We start from the raw sequence: 22037 nt of genomic DNA, 5'->3' as shown, positions 1-22037 counted from the left end.
AACAAACTGAGCAGGTGCACACAGAATGCCCTGACAGCAATGAAGGGAAACTCCTTTGAAATGGCTGCTGCTAATGCCTACCATAGCAAATAAAAAAAGACATGAATTCAACAGTCTGTACACCAATTTGGGGATTAAATGTTTTATTCTGTGACTGAAAAACCCCAAATCCTATTTTGTGAATCGGAATTTGATAGTAATAATGTCATTCATTATTTCAGAATCTGATCTCACAATATAAAGGAAAAAAGGTTGCAAGCCCAACAAACAATTCCTAACTACAGTGTTCGTAATGAGGTTCAACACGGCAAAGTGCAAGGTTTTGCACTTGGGCCGGAAGAACCCCAGGCAACTGTACAGGCTGGGAGGAGTTGTCCTTGAGAGCAGCTCGGCAGAAAAAGACCTAGGGGTCCTGATAGATGACAAACTTAACATGAGCCAGCAGTGCGCTCTGGCAGCCCGGAAAGCAAATGGGATCCTGGGCTCCATCAGGAGAGGGGTGGTCAGCAGAGATAGGGAGGTGATCGTCCCTCTCTACTCTGCTCTTGTGAGGCCCCATCTGGAGTACTGTCGTCAGGTGTGGAGCCCTCAGTACAAAAAAGATATGGAGATTTTGGAAAGGGTCCAGAGGAGGGCCACAAAGATTATCAGGGGGCTGGAGCACCTCCCCTATGAGGACAGGCTGAGGAGTTGGGTTTGTTCAGCCTGGAGAGAGAGAGGTTTCGGGGTGACCTCATTGCAGCCTTTCAGTACCTGAAGGGAACTTACTCCCAGGAGGGGAGAAACTCTTCGAAAAGGGCTGATAATAGCAGGACTAGGGGAAATGGTTTTAAGTTGAAGGAGGGAAGATTTAGGTTGGATGTTAGGGAAAGTTCTTTACTAGATAGATTGGTAGTCCTGGAACAGGCTGCCCAGTGAGGTTGTGGATGCCCCGTCCTTGGAGGTGTTCAAGGCCAGGTTGGACGGGGCCCTGGGCAACCTGATCTAGTAAAGGTGTATGTTTGGTGGCCCTGCTAGGCAGGGGGGTTGGAACTATATGATCCTTGAGGTCCCTTCCAACCTGGGTAATTCTGTGATCTGTGATTCTGTGATTCTGTGTTCTGATGTAAATGCTATGCTTAAGAACAGAGAACATATCTAAAACCTTCCACCCAGCAGATGGAAGTTCTCCACCAGAGCAGGATCTGTAACCAGGCACACTGAGGGTAGGCAAAAGTGAAGTACTGCTCTTTGGCAGGTGCTGCTTGGAACTTGCTGAAAGAAGAGTCACAAATCTGATGGAGAAAAGAGTTGTTTATTCTGCATATGGAGTGAACGCTGAACAGTCTGCTCTGAGATGCATCCGAAATTATGGTATGCATTGTAGGAAACTGTACAGACAAGCGATAACTAACATTTGTCCCAGAGTCAGAAATACTCCTAACAAGAATGCAAGGTGACACGCAGGTGCACCATGAGCCTAAGAAGAACTTCAAAAATAGTCCATTGGTTAAAAGGCTCTGGTCTTTCCAATCATAATCCTCTGAATTCCCATCATCAAATGAAAATAAGTTAAATTTCTGAATGATTAGTGAGAAAGTAAAACCAAATTATTTGGAATATGACTGACTGCTAGCTTGTCTTAAAATGTGAAGTATTAATTTAAGGTTCACCTGTGCTACTAATGACAGATCACAAACTCCATCACATGTAAGCAACTATTGCTACCAACGCTTTCAATGACACATGAGGGTCAAAAGCAGAGATCTGCCTTGGGATTAAGATGCACAGATATGTTCCATGAAGTCCTGACTTAGATGTTTTGTAAACCAACAAGGGCAAACCAAAATGGTCAATCTGAATTTGAATTTTAGGCATCATTCAGAGGCTTGAAAACTGTTCTGGTTCAAGTCTATGTTCAAGCTGTCTATGCCACTGCCCCCTTAATAAATGAAGAAATATCTATTGTAATCGCTCATCTTCATACTGTGAAGTTCTCTCTCATCTGGCTTTATTATTTCATTAAACACTAACATTTTAAAGTTCAGAGGCAGCAGCAGAAGGCCTCAAAAAAGGGACAGGGAAGACAGTCCAAGAGCCAGCAAGAAGAAGCAAGCAGGACAGCCCCACCTAAGCTGCTTAATTCTTATTAGGTCACCAAGTTTGTAAGTGCATGACGGTCTGCCCCTACAGAGGTGTTGAACAGGATATCTAGCAACTGTATTAAGGAAGAAAGCAGCACTCCATCTCTTTTTGCCCTAATCATAACAGATTTCAGCACTGAAAGTTGCATTTCTTAAGTACTCTATCAAGAGCAACTTTACATTGCTGCCTATGGCTTCTAAGATCCCAGCACCGATACTAAGGAAAGAAGGACTGAGAAAGAGATGAATGGAAAATAATCAAATACAGAAGACAGACAGCTTTCTTTCTAGTGGTTAATTTAAAGTCACTCCCAAATATTAGATTTATTGTATTCCACTAATCACTTAGAGAGACAATCATAACTCCTTCCAAATTCTGAGATAAAAACCCACAGAATGAAGATACTTAAGCAAGCAACAATATGTTCAACATTTATGTGTCATAACTGGAAACGTGAATTACACTATTAGTAAACAATTGATGTTCTTTGCAAGTCTCATTCTGATTATCTTTTGAGGCAAATGAAGCTTTAATTTATTTGTCCATTTCAGCAGATGCTCAATTAAATAAATGGGAAACATTAGGTTTAATGAAGAAGAAAATAATCACCCCGGAATGAGATATTTATGTGGCACTCACAGTCAGATTTTCCCAACTGATGTGCAAGACCTTAGAATGTCTTCTCCTGTGGAGACTTAAGTGGTTCATGAGCTTTAAAGGACGCCCATAAGACTCTGACAGTTTGCTAAGAAGAAATGTTATAATCTGTACCAAAATACAAGCTTGAGACTTTCACTTTCAGAAACAGCCATTCCTTGGCAGTGCCCTGCACAAGGCTCACAGGATCAGCAGCTGAAGTACAACGGAGAACAACTCAAGACAATGAGAGCAACAGGAGGTAGGGCAATTCTCCCCATCTTTTTAGCAGTCTGTATTGATTCAGACAGTACTGATGCCAGTGCTAATAACCAAGGGCACTGAACTTGAATGAACCCCTCCAGATGGCTCCATGAGCTGGAAAGCCTCCGAATTAGTGTGGTTCTGATCTGGTCTGGTCTTGTATGTCCCAAGAATTTAAATAGGAACAGACCGAGGAACAGCTAAGTTCATTACAGCTGGGTTATTTTCTGGGTTAGCAATGAGAGCATTTTCATACTCTTAACTTTCAAGTCTGGTTATAGTGACAAAGACTGAAGTGCACCAATCACATTTTGGTGCTGCACAGCTATGAAAAAAGTCCAATTAGAACAAATTATCCACTACCAAATTACATGATTGGTCTCTTTAATTAATCTACTACTACATACATAACATACTTTTTTTTTTTTTTTTTAATATTGCTCTACTGACTTTCTATTGTTCTTGCACTGAGTGCTAGAACTTCTGATGGAGGGTGAAAAAATAGCCAGTTCAAGAGGCCTGAAACATATAGGAAGTCTTTGCTGCATCAAGGCCATGGGAGCAGAGATGAAGCAGAGCCACTTTCACTCTATATTAGAGAAGGAGATAAGCTGTTGGTGCTTGCACACGAGGTACATACTGTCCTATACATCTGGCCAGAGTTTCAAAGGGCTACTACAAAATGGGCAGGCAAAGGGAAGCAAAGAGGAAGATAGAAACACACTCCTTTTGTCCCACGAAGGTGATCCATAATGCCAGCTTTAATTAAAAACTGGATTTTGAAGCTTTCTTCAGCTAGGCTAAAAAAAGCAACGGCATAGGGACAAACTCAGTTGTCAACGGAGTTGTCACCTTTTGAAACAATAACTGGAGGGGAAGTGGGGAAAGAAAAGGAACCATCACACCATTAATGAAAATCTTTTTATTCTCAGTAAGGAAAAATGTTCCCCTCTCTTCCCATGTAGCTTTAAAAAAACAAAAACAGCTTGCCCAAACCAAGAAATTCCACATTAGAGATAGAATCTGGCAAAATAAATTTTAACAAAGGAGACACAAATGTTTTCGGTTATATTTCATTCTAACAAGAGAAAATAACAGTAAATAAGAGTTTTATTTCTTACTTTCTTAAACTGTTAGTTTTTAAACACGAGTCATATCATTTTTTTTCACAAACGTCTGAAGATGAACCAGAGAACATCACTGTCTTGCCATTCTGTTTATCCTACATTCACACTTCATGACAGAGTTTGGAAAATCTGTGCCCAGCAGATAGGTTTGTATATTAATTAACTGATGAATCCTAATTTAAGGATTTGGATACTCTAAGAGCATTAGTTGCTTTCCGTACAGTTACACTACCATTCTTTGGACTGCATGAACATCTCATAGCTCTTCAGAAACAAAAATATCAATATTAGACCCTAGGCACTGACCAACCTTATGTGTTATCACAGTCTGCAAAGAAGTCACAAAAATAAGTCACTGTCCATAACACCGCAAAGATTTTCTACATGCCACCATGTTTATGTTCACAAACAAAATCACTGAACCTCAGTAACTGAACAGCAAACAAGTCACTGCTCAGCTGGACCCAGTGCCTTTGGGTGTTTTGGTGTCTGAATAAGGCACCAGAGACTTCAGCTACGACATCCACGTAAGGATAGCACAGGACACTAAACATGATGTAAAAGTAGCTGAGGTGCTATTAGCTAACACAGCTGCTGTTTTAAAAACATATATGAGACAGAGCCTTAAACAGAAGGCAAGTGAAAGAGAGTCTACATGTTACAGAAGCATTAACATTATGTACCAGCATTTAGTTCTATGCCTGCCTTTTCTTTAGGTATTGTGATTCAACAACACTGGGCTTTACACTTATTGCAGTTCATTTCTTTAAGTCAACTCAACTATAAACAGGATTAATTTATTTTCAACTTCAGAACAGTACTTCATTTTCACAGTAAATTATTTCAAAAGAGTGGATAAATGGATACCAAACCTCACAAGAGAGAAATAAAGAACAAGGTAATAGACAGTATAGGTTACAAGCTTCAACTGGGCTTCCAAAGTGAAGCAATAGCAGCAATGTAACAAACAAACACATCAAATCATTAATGCAAACAGAACTTGAACATTTGGAAATAGCCCAGACAGCAGACACATCAGTAAGCACGTCCTCTTCTGTAACACTTAAAGAAATTATCACCAATATGAGCATTGCTTATGTAGTTACTTCTTAAAACAACTGTTTTAGCACCTGCTCTTCAATGAGCGTATTCTTATATCAGCTATTTAACTATACATAGTTAAATCAGCTGCTGGAGATTCATTTAATTAATCCCCCGGAATTCTTTCAAGACAACAATTTATTTTCAGAAAACAATTGCAATGCCCTAACAGGTTAAGCATTTAAGTATGTCTATTTGGGTCTTTAAAAATCAAGTGAAAATAAATATCTTGCAGAACAGCAGTAGTCCAAAAAGCCAAGACAACACTGTCATTAAATACTACATGCTAATACTTAATAAATCTTGATCTTGTTCAGTAATTTTTTTCACATACTGCCATTCTTCCCCACAAAATATAGGAAAGCATTCTGACACCACAAAGCAATGGGAAACTGAGAGCCTCTCCCCTAAGCCCAAAGTAAGACGAAATAAAAATCCACGTTCCTGTAGTTATGGATGGAAAGAGAGGATTTCTCCTGGTAAAAAGAATGAAAGAAATCATTTTACTGTCTAACATTTGGTCCGTTTTCTCCCTAAAATCCTTCCTACCCACAGACAACTGTAATTTATCCTCCAACAAAACAGGAACCACGTGTTTATTTAATGGGAACCCTAAAGTCACAAAGGTGTATAGTTTCAGGGAGAAGCAGTCCACTGTTTCTCTATTAATGAAAAAAATATACTGCTACAAAATATACCTCTTCAGAGTTTGTTTTGAATGGAAAGAAAGTTTCAAATGTCCTGGCTCCTGTATAAACATCTACAAGACATACAGGAGCTGGGTTTCCTGGGGGTGTTCAAGAAATACTGGGTGTTGTGTTGAGGGACATGGTTTAGTGGGAGCTATTAGTAATAGGTGAACGGTTGGACTGGATGATCGTTTAGGTCTTCTCCAACCTTAGTGATTCTATGATTCTATAAACGAAAGTATAGATAGCAATTAAAGCTATGAATTTACATCATAGAAAATCAGATTAAATCCTTTTTGCTAGGTTTCTGAGGAGAGAGGGGGGAAAAAATGTATGTTAGATAGTATGCTGAACTTCCAGGGTTGGGCAGAACCAGCCTGATCCTTCAAACATAAGCTCACAGGGTGTCTCTAAGATGTTCTTAAACTCTGGGCTAGAACAGTCCCAACTGCTTCATGAAGCACCACTGAAGCAATCACATCTGACTTTGTGGTAGAACACCCTTCATTCACAGCAAGAGAAAGACTTCACGGTGCCAAACTTGATGAATATTCACAGGAGCAACATAAAGTTGCCAATGTGACAAAATAACATTGATAACTTGAAGAAATCACTTAATATCAAATGTTTGGAATATGCAAAGGCTGAATACAGAAGCCTTTTGTATCATTAAAAAAATATTAAAGTGGTTGGTTCCAAAAATCTCATGCTATAAGCTTAGCAATTAAAGAAACATAGAGATAAGTTAACACATGATATTTAAACAATGCAACTTAAAAACAACTGCACAAATGTTTTCTCCAACTCAGAAACATACACAAATCACAGCCTATGGCCATCTGTGCTTGCCAGTTAGAAGTCAACTGTAAAAATATAAAGCTATGCAAAAGCAACAGTTGCCAATATCCCCACACAGTGCTTGTCCATCAAGTCACTGGCAACCGCAAGCTTGTGTTTGTAACATAGATACTGTCTTTGCTTACTAATCGTCTAATGCATGGAAGAGTTAAGGCTGACGTTTTATATTTTATGAAGAATGGTCTTTTAATATTAAACAGAAAAAAAACAAAACAAAATATAAAGCCTCATGAAGCAACAATTCTCATGCTTCTAGCTATTGGGGTCCTAAATATAAACTACTTGCACTTGTGAGTACTAATGGACTGTGTTATATTCTGATGCTTTTATGCAGGAGCTGACAATAAGCAGAATGATTGTATTTATATTTGCAACTGTGGGGGAAAAAAAGACCACTAGAAAAATATTACTTTGACCAGTTTCATGGCACTCAGCACAATAATTTGAGTGAGTTCTCAATAAAATATTTAACCTATGCAGATACAGTTACATGGACATCATCACACAAATCAAGATTTGCACATGAATATGAAGGTATGTGCAACATATGAAGGTAATACCCCAAAGTAGAGATTTATTTTGGATAGCATAGAAAAAGTGAAGCAATATCAGAAATGATCTTAACTGACTGCCATATTGCTGCATTACATTAAAAATGATAAATCTATTGCACTGATCAGACCATTTCCTTTAAGGATGCAGTATAGCATGGAATAACAGAACTTTCTATATCTATTAATTATACATGAAAATAATATATATATTAATTATATATAAAATTAATAATATAAATATTAATATATTATGTCCCCCCCCCCACTTATCCTGAAGTTATATCTAATTTGCCTTTGCAATGAATCTTTGAATGTGATGCTCCTAGTGCACAGGAACACTTTATTTCAGTTGCTTGGTAAGAATAAATCGGTATTTAACTATTTTTAGTTTTAATGTAATTAAATTCAGAATAAATAAAATCTAAAACAGTATTTGCTAAATGTGAGTATGTGAATTTAAAAGATGGCTTTTACCATCAGCAAAGAAACACAAGAAAGCACACAATATGGTGCTGCAAAGAAAAAATGACGTGGAAAGGAATAGGAAAGCTGTGATGGATTAGCTGTGATGGTTTCCAGCAGTTCACAATCAGTATTTGACCATATCAGCCCATTATCACCTGGGATGACATCCCTCATGATACCACATATAAAAAAAGGCACCCAGAAGCAAAATTCTAATGACACTTCCCAGCTGTTTGTTCTTTGGTGAACTGACTGCTGATCACTACCACGAAATGTAGGAAATACATCACATGCTTTGCAGTAACAAACATGGCCTAAAAGACTGAACACAGCATCAGAAAGTGACATCATTTTTTCATTTTGGATAATAACACAGACAGAGTCACAGGTGTGCAGTAATGAGAAAAAACTCCTCATAAGCATTGTGTTTTTTGGAAGGATAACAAAATGATTAACTTCTCCCTATAGACAAGCTACATCTATTATGTCAGCAATAAGCATCCTAAAAAAGATTGTAAGAAAAATGACAAACATTGTTTATACAGAGTTTGGTGAGTCAAGTTCCACAGATCTACTTAATGGGAATATAAATATGACCACTTAATCACTCACTGAACACTGTATTTTTTCACACAGAATAAGGAGAGGTTCTGTTGGAAAGAACTGTTGAAAATACACCAAGCAACACTACGTCTACATCCACATAACCTTCCACCTAATAGTTCTTCACTTTGGAATACTTCACTTTGTGAACTCTTATTTTTATTCATAATGTAACATATTAAATATTTTAAAAGAAATCAAAGCATGTCACACTTGCCCCCCTTTACTGGATATGAGAAGTTCTTACTTGAGGACAATTAACCTATTATGACTGATTGAATTGAATGTCACATCACTGAGATTTAATCAACTTGTCACCTATCAGTTGCTCAGGCTGGACTAGTTACAATCCTGAGCAACCCATCCTCACTGTTAATCTGACTTTCCTGGGGGGGGGGGGGGGGGGGGGGGGGGGGGGGGGAAGGTTAGGCTGCATCCGGAGGTCTCATCTAACTTAAAACATTCTATCATTCCATGAATTCAAGGAAGGTCAGAGAATATATTTTAATTTTGCTGTATTCTTAACACTGAATACAATGTTAACTTTGAAAAGTTTGTTAACAAGATAACATTGACACAAAACTCTATATAGACAAGCATGTGGGGTGCTGGTGGAAATCTTAACACTTCAAAAGATACAAAGGACTCAACCTTGGACAGCAAAGGTACAGAGCATCTTGGCATGAAGGAATCACTCTGACCCCCAAGCAGACTACGCACAAACCATGTGCAGTCTAGATTTGCCTTTGCTGGTATAACCATACACATAACACAGTACTCTATACTTCTAGCTCCAATCCCGGGAATAATGTAGCATCTTCTCTCCCTTCCTCAACTGAAATACGATCACAGAACAACACCTGTTTTAAATCCATGGAAGATGCTGTAGACTATTGTTCCTTTCCAGTATCAAGATGAAAACCTGAAACTCCTCTTTTTCCCTTTGGGAATGGGAGTCAGCCCATTTCTCCACACTGCCAGAATCTCCCTGAAAAGAAGTCCTTTGCTTCAATTCGTTGCCTGCACTCTATTACTTCAGTTGTGAACTTGCTGCAGGCACACTTCTTCCTCTTCTCCAGTTCATTAATAAGAATATCAAACAGTACTGGCCACAATTTCAATATCTGAAGAACACTACTGGACACCAGATGGCTTCTGTATTATCACTCTGACCAAAGCAGTCACAACAGTTGTCTAATTTCCCTCACTATCCTTGCACCCAAGACATCCATCCATCTACACTTTGATAACAAAAAGGTTATAAAAGATCACATCATATGTTTTCTCAATATTGAGATAAACAACATTGAGCGTTCTTTCCTTGTGCACTTAGTCACTCATCTCATTGTGGAAGACAATTCATTTGCATTTGATAAACTATTACCCTTGTACCCCAAACCAGCTTCCAGATCTGTTCCATAATCTTCCCAAACACCACAGCTTGGTTGACCTTCCTATAGCTCCCCACATCCTCCTTCTTGACCTCCTTCAAGACTGGTTTGATGCTTGTTTGTTTTCTCTGCTCCTTTGGAATCTCCTAATTACTATGAACTTTCAATGATGACAGGGAATAGCCTCGTAATGACAGCAGATGGCTCCTGCCAGGATGCCTGGATACATCACACTCAGCCCCATAAATTTTTGTACATCAGATTTGCTTAAGCAGTTCCCAGCTTGACCTTCTGTACTATACACAATACTTCATTCACTCCAACTCTGCCATTACACTTGGGGACCTGGGAAGTCCAAGAACAGTCCTTATCATTAAAGAGACAGAAAAGTCCTTGAGAATTGCTTCCACGTCCTTTTGTAACCAGATCATTTGTCAGGATTAGGATGAATTCTAAGCCTTTTCACAGGGTTTGCCATTCACTTCAGCTTAGTACTGCATGCATATAGCCATGCATTCTTTCCACAGACAATAATGAAGTTATTGAGTGACACAGACAACTTAAAGATTCTGCTTGAAAGACCACCTACTTTGAGATTAAGACATTAAAACAAAAACAATCCTAAGAACCATTTTTCATTTAGCTCTAACCACCGAATGATTATTATAACAAGATGAAATCTTTAGTTTGCTTGTAAGATGACAGCAGTGTCAAGAATCTTAACACCACTCTGACTTTCAGCAATAAATTCTGTATGAATCAGCCCTACTTACCTAAGGGTACTCTCATATCAATAATTGCACAGATCCCCAGGGACCTTATTATTACATTTAGACTAAACAACTCATTTAGACAAGCCTGTTTCTTTTAAAGTGGAATCTTTTCAAGTACTCTGAAACCTCCTGATTATAAGAAGTGTTGCTGCTCATGGCAGCCTTGGTTATGGCGCGTTAATCAAGCTTTGTTGTAACTTCCAGGGGGGCCAGAGTTGGGAGGAATCAGCTGTCTCTCAAAAATTATTAAAACTGATTAGAATCCTCCAAGAAGAAAAACCAAACCAAACAAAAATTAGAAGAATGCTGTACTCACACAACAGGCAATACTGCTTCTTGCAGGATATTTATCAATATTCAATGCAATTCACTCTATAACACTTGATACGCACTAGACTTCAAATTCTAATTAATTAACTTAAAAGACTACCATACCTAGAGTATAAAGCTTTAAAAGATGCAGAGAGATCGAGGCAGCTAAGGACAGGCAAAGAGAGAATCTGCATCTAAAGAGGCTTTGTCCAGACTTCTCTATGTAGCTAATGGAAGAAAAACTTATAAGAAGCATTTGTCATTTCTGGTTTGTGTTGATGCTACTAGAAAGGAGCTGAAGCTGGCTGCATATTTTCCCTGACCAGCAGGACTCCTGCACTTCACAACAGTGCGTATTTTTCTTTTCTCTTGCACTATAACAATTAATCTATATGCTAAATGAAGAAGAGTTTATTAGAACTCAGTTGAAAAGAGCTGGCAAGAGCATCTGTTGGAAAAAAAGAAGTTAACTACTCATTTACTTCAAGTCTCTTGGTACTGCTTATATTACCTTGATTCTTGTAAATTCTTTTTTTTTCCATCCTAAGAGCAAAAAGAATATATAATGGCAAAAAAAAAATTTATTCTGCTGTAAACAGTTTCAGTTGTGCTTATGTAGAATCCTTCTACTTTAAGAATCTTTTTCTTTCTAAAGAAAAATGTAACAAAATAAAAATCTGCATCAGAATTATTTGAAGATCAAAAACTGAACAATAGATGGATTTAAAGACAGAGATAGTGCATAAAAGAATAGAATAAAGCACAATAAGACCTGAATATTTTTGCTCAAATTTACTTTCTCATCAATTAAGAAATCTGAAAGATACCTTTAGAACATATAGGTGATGTGTAAACACACTTCATTAATAACCAACACAAGATTATCAGCTTTTTCAAGTTGACAAGTGACACGAAACTGATAAAGAATTTGCAAGGTTACATCCTTGACAACAAGGCAATCAGCTTTTCAGCTACAGATCAGCAGTTTAAATTCTGTTCAAGCTAAGCAAGGAAGAACAGGCACTCCTTGTGATGTGATGACATCAAATCACTTACGAAGGGCAATATTTTCACAAAAATTAGTGCTGAGATTTCCAAAGTAGCCTGATCCAGTTTTAGGAAGGTACTGGAAGGAGTCGTGTCCATCTCTGTGCTCTAAATCTTGGCAGAAACGAAGTAAAATTTATAATTTTTATTTTGTAGCAAATGAAGGTTGGGTTTTTCATTTTTTAAAAGACAAATTATAAAGCAGGGCTAAACAAGTCAAACTCATTTTCTCCTTCTGTTTATATTCCTCTTACATGAATTCATACCATGTGGCATGTCTGAGACTGAATGGCCAGAGTGAGAATGAATCCCCCAGACACAGCAGGTTTGAGAGAGAGCTCCTTGAGAAACGGAGCAGACAAAAGGGAGGAACCAACTGTACGAATTTCACGCTCAGTATGCAAGACTTGACAGACATGTACGATTTTGACAGGCTTGTATTATTATTATTATTTTCTATAACACATTGCTGAATCATAAGGAAAAAGCAGGCTCACAAAAGGCACTGCTATTCACAAGATTCCAGCCTATTTGTCTATGAACTTCACTTTTTTTTTCCCCCTCCTCTTTCTTAATTTAAATGCAGAATTCAATTCATAGAATATATTCTGAGTAATGAAGAAAACCTAGGAAACACATCACCCTTTGAAGAGTCTTGTACCAGGAATTCCATTCTCTCTAAAGCACACCAACCCACACTAGCTGTCACAACATACTACCCAACATATGAAGACAAGGTTTACTTATTATTTTTGTAGAGCATTACTTACAGTGGTAGGAATTCCTCCTACATAACTTTTAAATGAAAAACATATTCTCCATGTTAAGTCAGCTACCTGGCTTTGGCAATACAAATGGCTTCAAAAACATTTAAATAATTTTCTCTTGCTCTGCAGTTGTATGCAGAGGATTTCTTCACAGAGAATCGTAAGTGCAAGGACAAATAAAAGCTTAGGGAAACAAACCAAGTACAAAGGTATAACCATTTCTGTTAATTTATAGCCCACCAAAAAAGTCAGAGAATCACAGAATCACAGAATTATCAAGGTTGGAAAAGACCTAGAAGATCATCTAGTCCAACCATCACCAATACTTCCCAGCTAAATCATATTCATCAACACAACATCCAAATGTTTCTTGAACACTCCCATGCTCGGTGACTCCACCACCTCCCTGGGCAAGTCAGCTTTGAGGAAGTTCTTTTGCATCTTATTCTACTCATTGTGATACCTATTTTACCAATATTTACACAGAAACACATTCAATCTCTTAAGTCCAACTACAATGCCTCTTTAACACTCCACTGGTTGTGGTTCTTTCACTCAGGATTGTAACTTTAGATATACACTATAATTTTGCCCTAGCAATAGAGTTTTCAACAAATGCATTCCTTTTTTTCCCCCTAGAAACATTACCAAAATACCATACCATCCTTTTAAAATTATTATCTCTAATTGTGGAGAGTTGAAGAAATTTCTTCAGGTTTCGAGGCTTAGGAGCATGGTCCAAGGGACCACGTTCTGTTTGTTTTGTAATGATGCAACTAGCTGAAGTTATTACAATTGTGGCTGGGCTTGGTGTTTGGTTTCCAGATTCTCATGGACTTTCGCTCAGCTCACAACTACTGAATGTGTTCTTCCCGGAAGCTTTAGGTAGTCTCCTTATGGAAGAGGGGAAACCAGAAATATACATACATTTTAAATATACTTCTTTTTTCCACTTTGCAATACAAAATGTCAGGGTCTAAAAGAAGTGATGTGAAAGACACAGATTAAGATTTCTTTTCATAAATGGGAAAATGAGAACCATCAAAAAAATATGACATGCCAACACTTAGCAGGCACCGTGCAAGTATTTCATCACGATACATTTCAAGATGATTTGCTTCATGTTTCAACATAACAGTCAAAAGACCGCAATTACCAGATGAGTTTTACTGAACTGTGGTACACTTACCAACACAACTTAGCACATTTGAAGTGTCACATTATCTGGTAATAGTAAACAAGTGATCTGGAAACTAATATGTAGAAATGAATTTAACTCTCTAATTACGGGGGAGATGTTTAAGACAGTATTTTCAGACCCTTAATTAGGATTCCCAACAATTGCGTACATAATCTTATACTGCAAATAAGCTAAAACAACAACAAAGTTGGACATACTTCAGAAGCCTTTAATTATTTTTGTCTTCATTTTCATCAGATTTTTTTAACTATCATAAACAATAAGATGTTACAGTAACTATGTCAATCTGCAGTTAATACCTCTGTATATGAATATTTAAAAGAAACCTATTTGTTAAGATATTTTCTTGGGATGAGGGAGAGAAACAAAACAGACAAGAGAATGAAACCAACCTACACCAAAAAACAACCAACCAAAAAACTCCAAAAGAACCATGCAACCATTCAGGGATCTTTAGTAAAATCTACATATAGAATCATAGAATTACCCAGGATGGAAAAGACCAGCCTAACCAGTACCCTAACTCTAAAAACCCTCCACTAAAATCATATCCCTGAGTACCACATCCAAACGGCTCTTAAACACATCCAGGGATGGCAATTCAACCACCTCCCTGGGGAGCCTATTCCAGTACCTAACTACCCTTTCTGCAAAGGGTACGTTCTGTATGTCAACAAGTCTGATATATCTCCCTTGAAACACCAGATGTGATTAACAGAAAGCACTTCAAGAAGAACTCGTGTTGTTGCCCATGCTTACTTTCAAATCAGTATAAACAAACTTGTCTAGACACTGTTATAAGCAAGGGACACAAATGTTGCAGTCACCTCTGTTTTGCTATTGCAACACCCCTACTAAGAAAATAAGTAGCTGGAATGCCAACCAAAGAGAGGTCTAGTGCCAAAATAAAGAAATGCTTAGATATAGGAAAAAAGCAAGTTTCTCCTTTCTTAACTGCAATGATTTCTTTTCATACATGAAGCAGCAAGAAAACATTTTAAATTGCCTTTTTTAAATCCAATTTTGGATTAAAATTCAGTGTTCCCTGACCCAGGTATAGAAAAAAGGTTACTTTGGAGAGATATTTACCTGTATCATGAGAACAAAGAAAGCATTTTTTCAAGCTCATCCTACTTTGTATCACTAATGTAAGGCAGACAGCTAATTTAAAGCTTTGTATAAAAGGGTAATCTAAGATGAATAACTGAGCTCTGCATTGAAAGCTAGAATAGATCCCTGGAGTGAGGGAAATGGGGCTCAAACCTAAGAAACAGCAGAAAAACGGAGAACACGCCTATAAAAAGGAAGAATCCTAGCAAATTCAGTACTTCAAGTCCTATTTTTATAGGGATCTCATAAATTCATGAAGAAACTTAAACACAGTGGAGAAAAAATTAACGTTTCTCTCCTTGTTTTCTTAAAAAAAGAAAGAAACAAACAAAAAAAAACCAAAACACCCACAAGGAAAAACACTGAGAAAACCCTAAGGAGTAGCTGGATCTATTACCCAATAGAACAATTAAGTTGTATTAAAAAACCCACAAGTAAAACAGGTCATTTAATTTCTTGCTATTACAGGAAGAATTTGTGTCCTGAATACAATTTCACAAGATTACTTTCCAGTCTGATCTTTAATTGAAGTTTATGCATCACCCTAATAATAATACATTATACAAAACACATTTACATTTCAAACAAATGATAAAATGCAGAGATACCCACTGTTCTGAACTACAACAAAAAAGTCCCTCTCTCACATCTAGGCAATTTCTGCCTTTTCTACCTTCAAAATTAGACACTTTCACTCCAGGGTAACTCTCAGTCCTTGCATCTGTGATATACACACACATAAAATCAGCATCTGATTTTCTCTGTGACACAAAAATCAGTTCTTAAGCTTACTCATGCTCCATAATCAAAGTACACACAGACAAACCTCCTACTATCTGCATTTAGAATAGGCAGAGATGCAAAAGTGAGTATTACAGCTTGCACAAGATAAAGAAGAACTGAAAGCACAAGTTTGGAAGGACCTGGGAAGAGAAATATCTTAAAGACATACAAGAGGAATGCCTAGGAATGAGGCAGGATCCTCACATTTGTGAAGATCTTCAGGTGCAAGAAAATTGCTTCCCCCAACTAAACAATCCTAACAGCTCTTTTCTTTGTAACAGCACATCTCCATAGTTTCACTGCACACTCCTTCTTTTTAAACAAAGAGATAAGGCAGCTGAGCTTGCATCCGTTGAGCTAAAGCTCACCCACACCTTTGTTGGTCAGCCTGCATTCCACTTCAGTTTCTTTCCCTCCTGTCCAGCAGTACATATACAGCACCTTCAGATACATATGCAGCCCAGCACCATTCTCTTTCTGAAGGCTGCCAGCCCATAAAGATGCTCTCCTCCATAGTTTATAATGAGAAACAGCAGCAAGTAGGGCTTTATGATGAAATTAGCAGTTCTTGATATGGTTGAATACCATTTCTTGTTTTAAGAGAAAAGCTGAGTAAGGAAATGTAGACTGAAAAGGAAATTCCTCCAGCCAGGAGTTTGTGTAATTGTTTTTATTTAAGTTAGTGAAAGCAGACAGATGATGAACAAAATGAATGGCCTGCATCTGAAGGCAAAAGAGAACACATTAGTAGGCCAGCTCTTTCACAAAATATAAGGTTTCAGTGTATTTAATTTATTCTCTGTGATGAAAAGCTCTTAATAACCAGTAAGACACTGCTTTTTTTCCCCCTCCTTCAGTAAACTGCAGGGGATTTTAGAAGGCTGTGTTTTATAAGCACAATCTACACATTAAGTTCTTCTGGGGGATTTAAATTCAAGCTTTAATCACTGTGGCATATAATTATTTCATGTTTTGCTTAAGTCTTAAAACACACACATGAAACAAACAAACAACAACAGAAACCAACCAACCAACAAACAAAGGACCCAAGAAAAACTGATCAACAGCTTTCTCCAAAAAATCCAAAATTTCTCAGTCTGAAAAGGCCGGAGATGAGGATCTTACATCTTCCTCTGCCCTGAAGACAGTAAGATGTATGAAAGTAAGCAGCCAACATTCTCAGACTCTTAAGCAATGCTGCTTTGATGACACATATTCTCATCTTCAGCCACCAGAAAACTGCATGACCAGAAGACAAAATCTGCAATTATTTCTTTTTACTATTCAATTTGTGAAGGTGACTTGTCAGATTTGTTATACAACCTGCATTAATTGTCCACTGAGTGCTGTCAGAGCTTCCCAAACCTACTCCACTGCCCCATCTGCTCAGTGATTCACTGGCACAGATCAAAAGCATTCACTGCAGTCACTGCAGTCTCATCTGTGCTCAAACAACACAGATACGTTTAATTACATTATAATTACAGCAGACAGTTCCTTATTTCTTATGACTGCTCAACTATTATTGAGTTTTTTCAAGCACTACAGCAAAGAATGTATTACAAATATATAGAGAGCTCTTGAAAGTTTGGACAATAAGTAACGTATTCCTACCCGTACAAGAGAAATTCCAGTCCAACTCGCAGAGTTTACCCAGCAAATTAATATCTTCATTCACCCACCTCCCACAGCAAAAGAAACATGCAGCTGGGGGTGCACCCTTTCTACTCCCTTTCAAGACTGTAAATTGGACTCTTCTAAAAAACTTGGTGTTGTTCCACATCTCTGATTTTAACCAGTTTTAATAGCTGAGAGGTTTAGCGCCTTGCAGAACAATGTGGCAAGAATGCTTCTGTCACAGCAAGAATAAGTGTCTTTAACATAATCATATATATCTATATAAGTATATACATACAAAAATAAAACCATACATTAAATATAAAATATTTGTGAAAATGAAAATATTTTATCTAAAAACTGCCAAAATCCTCAGCCGTTTTCTTACAAAAGAATCTGAGTCCCCAACATTTTCATTCTGAAACTAGCAAACTACTGTATATGGATCTGGAAGGTGATCAAAACATTGCGACATCCTGATACCAAAGCTAGACCCTAAGCTGCTAAATAAATACATAAAATTAACAAACTCAACCATCACAAACAGTAACCTCTTTAATGTTACATGAGATTTCCAAGCAAACTGATACACACAGGCATGCACACTTAGTATGTGCACGTATAAACCAACATGCTCAACCACCAACCTCTTTTGCAGGATCAGGGATGTACCTACATAACGTCAAGCAATCAATAATATTCCAGTATCTCTTAGGCAAGGCACACAACATACCTGATTGATTTCTGAGTTCACTGTGTTTTGGGGGCATTGATCAACTTCACAGTATGCATATGTATTTCGGTTGCTGGCACAAATCTCCCTCCTACCACAGCAATGCTGCTTCCCTTAACTAGCTGCTCTGACACGCACCTTTCCTGGATCCTGACAAATGCTTTTCTTGAGCCATGATAATCAGTTTGAGATCTAAATAAAGACATAGCTTGTTAAGGGAAACAGACATTCATCAACCCCGGGTTAATATCCAGGACATTTATCTTGTGGCAAAGGACAGTGAATGACTACAGGCCTGGAAAAGGGATTTGCCACATTTGACTTCATGCCTCCCTTGCTATTGTGGGTTTGTATCAGACAGACTAACGTACGCTGCAACTACACCAAACCTTTGTTATGAAGCAATCTCAGAAAGTCAGCAGATACACATGAATGTTGGCGCGTCTCTACCAAGATCTTATTCTATTATGACATCCCGGGTAATGCTGAACCCTATTCTGCCAGGCTGGAGGACTCTTAGCACCACGTAATCAAGGTATGATTCACAGTGCTGCTTCTCATTTCCAAAAACACTACAAAGAAGACTCCAAGGAAACTTCCATTGCAAAGAATGCATTTGTGATAGACTTCTCTGCAGATCTATGTAGGAAGACAGCATCGTATGAAGACATCAAGAAAATCAAAGCTCACACAAAACCAAACTTCACAGCTAGTGCTCAACACTATGATCAGAAAACTACCAGGAAGATCACACTGTTTAACACACACACACACACACACACACACAGAGTTTTGGCACTACTTTTAGAAGAAAAAAGACCTGAGAATCTAAGACCCATCTTAGAATAATAATATAGCAGCACACCTTCCACCTCCACTGCATCTTTCAGATGCCATCACTGGTGTTCCTATTCACCCCACTCTTACTATAATGTCTTGTTTATATTTTAAGTTTTGATTTTCCTAGAAGCAGCATCAAGGTACCTGCAGTATAGCAACGCAATATATATTTCAATATGTTTTTCCAGCTACTTAAACAGCCTTCAAATGGTTAGGATCAAAAGTTTTTTGGATGCTTGTTGCTGTAGTTTGCAGAAAATATTCATGGGAGCAAAGCAGTTTTGGGAGACATAGTGACCGTGAATGTGAATGTGCCTGTATCCTTGAAAAAGAGAAAAGCAGCTGCAGAAGCAGCTCTGGCTCCCATTCTCTACTAAGACAGTTCCTTCTTTTCTCTCTTTAGCAGTGACACTCGTCACTGGAAGACTGAGACGCAGTCTCCACTGTACAACACATTTAATTACACTATTCATGTGTTAAGAAAAAAAGAAGAAGAAAAGGGGGTAAGCAGTACAGAGAATGCCAGTGAAATATCTGAAAAGCCAACACTGATTTTACAGCCTCTTCTTATGTAAAACATGATTAAATTTAAAGAGTTGCAGTGATTTTAACCACACCGGATGCCTAAAATGGTAGAATATTAAAGTCTTCAGGGATGCATTTATGAGAACATCCTTAAGTTTCAACCAGAAAAGGCTGGAAGGGCAACAGTAATGATGGTGTTCCTAAAATGTAAAATAAGCTGGTGAACTGCACATGTGACTTTTCTCAAAGCAAGCAGGAATTTTAAAAAGCATGACCAGCATGTCAAGGAAGGTGATCCTCCCCCTCCACTCTGCCCTGGTGAGGTCTCACCTGGAGTACTGTATCCAGTTCTGGGCCTCTCTGTTCAAAACTCAGAGAGAGAGTCCAGCAGAGATGGATTAGAGCCTGGAGCATCTCCCTTATGAGGAAGGGTGAAGAGATCTGCAACTGTTCAGCAGGGAAAAGACTGAGAGGATCTTATTTACAGATATGTAAAAGGGTGGGAGTCAAGTCAATGGGGACAGGCTCTTTTCAGTTGTGTGCAGCAATAAAACAAGGGGCAGTAGGCAAAGAACTGGAATATGGGAAGTTCCATACAGATATGAGGAAGAACTTTATTGTGCGGGTAACAGAGGCTAGAACAGACTAGAGAGACTGCTGGGTCTCTCAAATATGAGATATTTGATAGCCACCTGGGCACCTTTCTGTGTGACTTTCTGTATGGAACCTGCTCTAGCTGGGGCATCAGGCTTAATGTTTGGAAGGGACTTCTGGAGATCCCTACAATTCTGTGATTCAGTGATATAGAGCTTCCTCCTTGAGCCTTGACTTCTGGTTTACTCTTCAGAAATTGTCAGTAAAGTTCCACGTTAATACCAGGCCAACACAAACAGAAAACCTGATGACAGGTTATTCACTGTGGTTTGAGATATTAGCAAATTTAATTCCACTGTTTTCTTTGTGAACATTTCCTTGCAGAAGAATCAGCCAGCCTGGATGCCTCTGAGCAGTGCACTCTCAGCACAGCCAAACCACATCCCTGCCATGGCTGGGGTTGAGCTGGAAGACCTTTCAGATCCCTTCCAAATCAAACCATCACACTGTTCTTGTAGCACTTAAACACTGTGGGGACTCCAAGTATTCCCCAACAAGTGTCCCTGTTCCTTCACCTACAAGACTTTACCCCAGAGCTTTTGGAACATCTTTTCAAAAGAAACAGAAACAAAAGAGTTACAAAGCTTTTTGCTAAGGCAGAATAATGATTCACAGCTCAACACACGTTTCCATTAGCTACAAGAGCAGGCAAACCATGCTATTTCACAGCTGGATCTTCAGACTGCCTCTTCCTGGCTTTAGCTGGGGGTGACTCCAGCCACGCCGGGTTCCTACATGAGTTAGTAGTGTTACAAAGCTCTGATCTCTGTTACTCAGCAATAGCTGCCCGAAGGAACCAGACGGTGCCTGATGTCAAACTACTCATTTTCACCTGATTTTCCTACCGACGCCGCTTATTATCTCCTCTCCCAGCCACACAAGCGCTCCCCGTCAGGCTCCTCCGAGCCCCCGGCGCCCGACCCTGCGGCACATCGCGGGCGGCAGCTCTAATCCCGGGCCCTAAGAGGTATTAGTGCCGCGGTCAGGAGCAGCTGCCGCTTCTATAAACTTCCTTAAAGGTTTACAGGGAGTTGCCTGGGCTTAAGAGGCAGTCGGGAGGGTGTCTCGGTCAGCCCTCCTCCCCGCCCCGCCGCGACACCTGTGGTCCCGCCGAGCCAAGGCGAGCCTAGAGCCGAGCCCGCGGCGGGGACAGGGAGCGCGGCGGGGGGCGGCACCAAGCGCATCCCCCGCGGCTTTGTTCGCGTCCCGTCCCGCCGCCCGCTCCTGCCGCAGCCCCTCTGTAGCCCCGCTCTGTAGCCCCGCTGACCGCGCTCCCTCCAGCCTCCCCACCCCCGTCGCGCCGCAGCCGCCTCCCACCTTGGCTTTGCCAGCCTCCAGCTTCTTCAGACGCTCCTCGTCCTCCATGGCGTCTGTGCGGGGAGAGCGGAGCGTTATGGGCGGCGGTAGGCGGGCACACCCCCCTCAGCCGAGACGCGCGGCTGGCTGTCCTGTCCCGTCCCGTCCCGTCTCACAGCGACGACAGCTGCCGTGACGGGGACGCCGGCGCCGCCATCTTCATCTCCACGTAAACACGCGGCCGGGGAAAGTGACGTGACCGCCAGCTCCTCCTCCCGCCGCCATCCCTTTTCTTCCCGCCCAACCCCAGCTGCAGCGCCACCGGCCCGGCCCGGGTTCGGCCCAGTCCCGGGTTCGGCCCAGTCCCGCCGAGGCGCCCCTGAGGCGGCGGCCCTGCACTGCCGGAGCGCACAGCCCCGAGCCCGGCCCGCGGGCACCGCCGGGGGAAGCGGCGAGGGGAGCGGCTTGGCACACCCCCTCCACACCCTGCTCGGGGCGGGGGGCGGCCTGTCGCACAAAGGACTGGTGCTGGGCACAGCCCGCTGCTCGGCGTGCCTTTAGTGTCTG

The 22037-nt window shown here is 39.9% G+C and overlaps 1 protein-coding gene across 6 annotated transcripts in view; it reads right to left on the bottom strand.

The window, feature by feature from the left end:
* Positions 1-21705, bottom strand: part of AKAP9 (A-kinase anchoring protein 9) — a 93331-nt gene extending 71626 nt beyond the window's left edge. For 4 of the 6 annotated variants that reach the window (XM_032443108.1, XM_032443109.1, XM_032443110.1 and 1 more), the window contains exon 1: positions 21492-21705. In XM_032443108.1, coding sequence (XP_032298999.1) covers positions 21492-21539 — 48 coding nt within the window. In that variant the 5' untranslated portion in view covers positions 21540-21705. The remainder of the gene's footprint in view (positions 1-21491) is intronic. The other 2 variants (XM_032443111.1, XM_015853357.2) reach the window with 1 other exon arrangement.
* Between the last annotated feature and the right edge of the window lie 332 nt (positions 21706-22037).

The sequence above is a fragment of the Coturnix japonica genome, chromosome 2, assembly GCF_001577835.2.
Source record: "Coturnix japonica isolate 7356 chromosome 2, Coturnix japonica 2.1, whole genome shotgun sequence".
In the NCBI taxonomy this organism is placed as follows: Eukaryota; Metazoa; Chordata; class Aves; order Galliformes; family Phasianidae; genus Coturnix; species Coturnix japonica.
This window is presented reverse-complemented; position numbering and strand designations above follow the sequence as displayed.